This window comes from Hyla sarda, chromosome 3 (genome assembly GCF_029499605.1).
Source record: "Hyla sarda isolate aHylSar1 chromosome 3, aHylSar1.hap1, whole genome shotgun sequence".
NCBI lineage: Eukaryota > Metazoa > Chordata > Amphibia > Anura > Hylidae > Hyla > Hyla sarda.
Window position 1 is genome coordinate 127,535,048 of NC_079191.1, and position 6,000 is coordinate 127,541,047.

The 6,000-nt window shown below is 40.5% G+C and overlaps 1 protein-coding gene across 2 annotated transcripts in view; it reads left to right on the forward strand.

Annotated features, from left to right (window-relative positions):
- GMPS (guanine monophosphate synthase) overlaps window positions 1-5,364 on the forward strand; it is a 67,242-nt gene extending 61,878 nt beyond the window's left edge. For both annotated transcript variants that reach the window (XM_056565001.1, XM_056565002.1), the window contains exons 15-16: window positions 2,336-2,508; window positions 4,760-5,364. In XM_056565001.1, coding sequence (XP_056420976.1) covers window positions 2,336-2,508; window positions 4,760-4,861 — 275 coding nt within the window. In that variant the 3' untranslated portion in view covers window positions 4,862-5,364. The remainder of the gene's footprint in view (window positions 1-2,335; window positions 2,509-4,759) is intronic.
- The last annotated feature ends 636 nt before the right edge of the window (window positions 5,365-6,000 follow it).

Consider the following 6,000-nt stretch of genomic DNA (forward strand, 5'->3'; position numbering starts at 1 on the left):
TCGCCTGCAGAGCAATTTACATCCACATATGGGCTATGTTCTTACTCAGAAGAAGGGGCTACAAATTTTGGGGAGCTTTTTTCCTATTTTCCCTTGTGAAAATGAAAAATTTAGGGTAACGCCAGCATTAATTTTCCCATCCAACTTTAATGAAAATTTGTCAAACACCTGTGGGGTGTTAAGGCTCACTATACCCCTTGTTACGTTCCGTGAGGGGTGTCGTTTCCAAAATGGGGGCACATGTGGGTATTTTTTTTCCATTTATGTCACAACCGCTGTAAAATCAGCCACCCTTGTGCAAATCACCAATTTAGGCCTCAAATGTACATAGTGCGCTCTCACTCCGGAGCCTTGTTGTGCGCCCGCAAAGCATTTTACGTTCACATATGGGGTATTTCCTTACTCAGGAGAAATTGCTTTACAAATTTTGGGGGTCTTTTTTTCCTTTTAACTCCTGTGAAAATAAAAAGTAAAGGTCAACACCAGCATGTTAGTCTAAAATCTTTATTTTTTTTACACTAACAGGCTGGTGTAGACCCCAACTTTTCCTTTTCATAAGAGGTAAAAGGAGAAAAAGCCCCCCCAAAATATGTAGTGTAATTTCTCCAGAGTACGGAAACACCGCAAATGTGGCCCTAAACGGTTTCCTTGAAATACGACAGGGCTCCGAACTGAGAGAGCGCCATGCGCATTTGATGACTAAATTAGGGATTGCATAGGGGTGGACATAGGGGTATTCTACGCCAGTGATTCCCAAACAGGGTGCCTCCAGCTGTTGCTAAACTCCCAACATGCCTGGACAGTCAGTGGCTGTCCGGAAATGCTGGGAGTTGTTGTTTTGCAACAGCTGGAGGCTCCGTTTTGGAAACACTGCCGTACAATACGTCTTTCATTTTTATTGGGGCGGGGTCAGTGTAAGGGGGGTGTATATGTTGTGTTTTACCTTTTTATTATGTGTTAGTGTAGTGTTTTTAGGATACATTTGCACTTGCGGCGGTTTACAGTGAGTTTACTGCTAGGAGTGCGCTGCGGTGAAAAATTTGCCGCAGCTCATACTTGAAGCAGGAAACTTACTGTAAACCTGCCCGAGTGAATGTACCCTGTACGTTCACATGGGGGGGGAAACCTCCAGCTGTTTCAAAACTACAACTCCCAGCATGTACTGACAGACCGTGCATGCTGGGAGTTGTACTTTTGCAACAGCTGGAGGCACACTGTTTGGAAAACCTTCAGTCAGGTTCTGTTACCTAACTCGGTATTTTCCAACAAGTGTGCCTCCAGCTGTTGCAAAACTACAACTCCCAGCATGAACATGCTGGGAGATGTAGTTATGCAACAGCTGGAGGTACGTAATTACAACTCCCAGCATGCCGTGACAGCTGTTTGCTGTTTAGGCATGCTGTGATTTGCAGTTTTGCAACATCTGGAGGGCTACAGTTTAGAGACCACTGCACAGTGATCTCCAAACTATGGCCCTCCAGATGTTGCAAAACTACAAATGCCAGCATGCCCACACAGCAATCAGCTGTCTGGGCATGCTAGAAGTTGTAGTTTTGCAAGATCTAGAGGGCCACAGTTGGATCACTGCACAGTGATCTCCAAACTGTAGCCCTCCAGCTGTTGCAAATCCCAGCATGTCCACACAGCAAATAGCTGTCTGGGCATGCTGGGAGTTGTAGTTTTGCAACAGCTGGAGGCACTCTTGTTGGAAAATACTATTGTTGGTGGGCAGAACGGGTAAACCGAAAGATAACCCCCTGCCCCCGATCTGCTATTGGTTGTCGCGTCTATACGACCAACAGCAGGGATAGGAGGGGTAGCACCCCTGCCACCTCACTCCCATCCCTTTAGGGGGATCGTAGGTGTCTTTAACAACCGCGATTCCCCTTATTTTCTGGGTCACCAGGTCCCCATAGACCCGTATGACCCGGAATAGCCGCAAATCGCAAGTGTGAATTCATTTGCGATTTGCGGCGATTGCCGACTGGTCTGATGCCAGGGGAGATGTGATAGACAGCATACTGAGAGAGGGAGGGGGTGGAGACCTGCACAGTGAGGCCAAGCCTCGTCCCTTTGAGAGGAATTCAGACTAGTGAGCTAAATTAAAAGTGTAATAAAACAAAATGAATGTGCTAGACGCACAAAAATTAGATGTACATGATCAGGATTAGGTACTGAGTTAGATCCAAAAAAAAACAACTTTTTTTTTTTTTTTTTTTTTTTTAATATATGACAGGTACGCTTTAAGGGGTTAAGGACATCGCAGTTCCCTTATACTGCCTGGATCACATTGCACCTATGGTTTACTTGTGTTTCTATTTTTATCTTCTCACAGGTTATGCCAGCAAGATCAGCCAGATGCCTGTCATATTGACACCATTACATTTTGATCGAGATCCTTTACAAAAACAACCGTCATGTCAGAGGTCTGTAGTTATCCGCACTTTTATCACCAGCGATTTTATGACTGGCATTGCTGCTACTCCAGGCAATGAGATACCAGAAGAGGTATTGTATTTTTTATTTTTTTATTTTAATATTATGATGATGATGTTGATAATATCTATTGCATTTTTTTTTAATTTTTTTTTTAGTATATATATTTTTGGGAGATTTGGGTCACAATAACATTTTAAATGGGATTTGGGAAGTTTTTGGATAAATCTTTGCAATTTATTTTGGTAGGTGTTGAAGGAGTTATCCAGGATTAGAATAACAGCTGATTTAAAAAAAAAAAACTAACACAAAACAGCAAAACACTCAGGTTTTGTGTGATATTGCAGTTAAGTGCTATTGAAGTTAATGGTGTCAAGTTGTAATACCGCACCCAACACAATCCAAGGACAAATGTGGTGCTGTTTTTGGAAGAAATAACTGCCATTTAAGTAAATATTCCACTTGTTTTTTTTTTTCTGGCAGTTTTTGGAATACTGCCACTGCAGTTTTTGAGCCAATAACAGAAGTGTACTCAAAAGGAATAGGACATATAAAGGAAGGAAATACTTCCCCTCCCTTATGGATCCACTTCTGGCTTTGGCTCAAAAACTGCAGTGGCAGTACTCCAAAAACTGCCAGAAAAAAAAAAACAAGTGGAAACTTAACCGAATAGGAGTGTTTTTCTAGTCATACCACAGAAAGGATTGGGTGGGCTGAGCTCTGACCATCAGCTATTGTCTTAACTATTGTCTTATCTATATACTGGTGTACCCTTTAACTGTAATCCTGTCTTTAATGATGACACTGCTGGAAATGTTCTGTACTGAACAGTTACAGGGATGTGGAAATCCTGTCGCCAGACGCCCAGGACATGCAGTTCCGGGCGACGGGCAGGTGAATTTTTCAAGCAGGGCCAGACCTACTTCCCCCTTTGGCTTTATTATGCCTGCACTCAAGGTGTATGTAGCCGGGCTCCTGACTCGAGCCTGCTCCCTACACTGCAGCCCCAGCTGATTTCAGTAGCTTGAGGCCACTGCTAATAGCCTGCATGCTGGCTATTAACCCTTTAGATCGCAGCTGTCAAAGTTGACAGCAGCGTCTAAAGGCAACTTTTTAACTATCCCTGGAGCAGGCTCAACCAAATGAGCACAGGTCACACAGATCAATGGAGTTCAATAGAACTGCATTTATCTGTATGAGGAATCTAATGATTCCTAATAAAAGTCCCCTAAGGGGACTAATAGTGTATTAAAAAAACATTTTTTAATTAATAAAAAGTTAAATAAAAGTTTAAAAACACACATTAACCCCTTCCATATTAAAAGTTCACATCACCTCTCATTTTCCATATAAAAAAAAATATATGTAGACATAATAAAAATAAACTTATTTGGTATTGGCGTGTGCATTAATGTCCTAACTATTAAAATATAACATTATATATCCCATATGGTCAATAGGGTTAACATAAAAAAATCTAAACCACAGAATTGCGTTGTTTACATTTATACCATCATATCCCAGAAGAATGAAGTAAAAAGCGTTCATAAAGTCCAATCAATAACAAAATGGTACCGATAAAAACAGCGGATTACGGCACAAAAAAATTAGCCCTCATAAAGCCCGGTATACGAAAAAAATAAAAATGTTATAGGGGTCAGAATTTTTTTTAAATAGGTAAAATATGACGGAAACTAAACACATTTGGTATTGGTGTAATCAGGCCGACCTAAAATATCAAAATAACATGTAAGTTTGACCAGAAGGTGAATGGGCTGAAAAAGAAAATCCCCAAATTTGCCTTTTCTTTTTTTATTTTACCTCACAAATTAATTTTTTTTTGCTTCGGCGCATAAGTTATGGAAAAATGAAAGGTGCGATTACAAGGTACAATTGGTCCCACAAAAAACAAACCCTAATATGGGTCTGTAGATGGGGAAAAATAAGAGTTATGGCTGTTATAGGACGAGGAGGAAAACAACAAAAGTGCAAAAACTAAATAAATTGATAAAGACCTTATTTACCTTTACCTACGTACCAGGACAACTGGATTTTTTTGTTTTTTTTCCTCCACACCACTGCAGTAAGCCTAATCTTCATATTAAGCTATGTGAACAGCCTGAAAATTGCAAGATTTCAGGATTGTTTTTGAATATAGATAGTGAAATTTAAACTTACAAAAATTTAAAATGTTAAACCTTTTTAATACAAAAAAGCGATTTAAACAATTGGTAATTTTAAGTACAATGCAAATTAAATAAAAACCAGATTTGATCAATTTGTGGTCTAAATGTTTATGCATTGTTTGCATCTTTGTTTGTAGGTTGTTTTGAAAATGGTGACCGAAATTAAGAAGATCCCAGGAATTTCTCGAGTAATGTATGATTTGACATCAAAGCCACCAGGAACTACTGAATGGGAGTAATGAAATGTTTTAATCGGGTGTAAAAAGTACTGTGCGCAGCTTGAAATTCTATCAGAAACCATTCCCAGTGTTGACATGCAGTACTGTTGTTCAGTTAACTGGGGCTGCTACTGTACATGACATCTAATTCCGTTCTCAAAGCCTGCACCTAAACTGAAGTCTTGTTGCATTGATGGTGCAGAGGACTTGTACGGGTAACAATAATGGCAGCAATTGCCTCAGTGCAAGCAACTCATTCTGCTTTGCCTTTTGGTCTTACGGAATCCGCCTGTTCTTTTTCCATGTGTTTCTGTTGTTGACCTTTTATTTGTTTTGTTTTTTGTTTTTTTTCCCCTTTTTGTTTTTTATTTTCCTTTTTTTGTTTTCTTTTGTAAAATGTACAAAAAGGCAGTTCATTTATATATGTTTATCAATACCATTGTAATAGCCCAATAATGTAAAATGAATAACTGATGTGACCAACTGCTTTTGAACAGATTTATTATAAATAAATATTTTGCCAAATGGAGTTGCAAATGTCTGGATATCGTTGACCACATGAGTTGATAAAATTACCTACTGAAATGGATGAGAAACAAATACATGTTAACTTAGTAAGATTGAGTAAAGGAAGTAAAATGCTTTTGGATTGAAAAACTGTCAGGCTCTGTTCACACGCAGTATATGCGGAATGTCTGGAAAACACGGTTGGACAAATAGCAGGCACCAGCTGGAACAGCGCTCGTAAATGTTTTGTCTCCATAGTAGGCATCGACCAATATTGTTTTTTTTTTTTTTTTTTTTTTAGAGCTGATACCGATAACCTGTGCACTTTCAGGCCGATAGCCGATAACTTATATCGATATTCCGTGCATTTTTATTTTAGGGCACTTTAAAGCAGGGCTCCTTGCACTGGGGACAAGCAGGGTTCCTTGCACTGGGGACAAGCAGGGTTCCTTGCACTGGGGACAAGCAGGGTTCCTTGCACTGGGGACAAGCAGGGCTCCTTGCACTGAGGACAAGCAGGGCTCCTTGCACTGAGGACAAGCAGGGCTCCTTGCACTGAGGACAAGCAGGGCTCCTTGCACTGAGGACAAGCAGGGCTCCTTGCACTGAGGACAAGCAGGGCTCCGTGCACGGAGGGACAAGCAGGGCTCCGT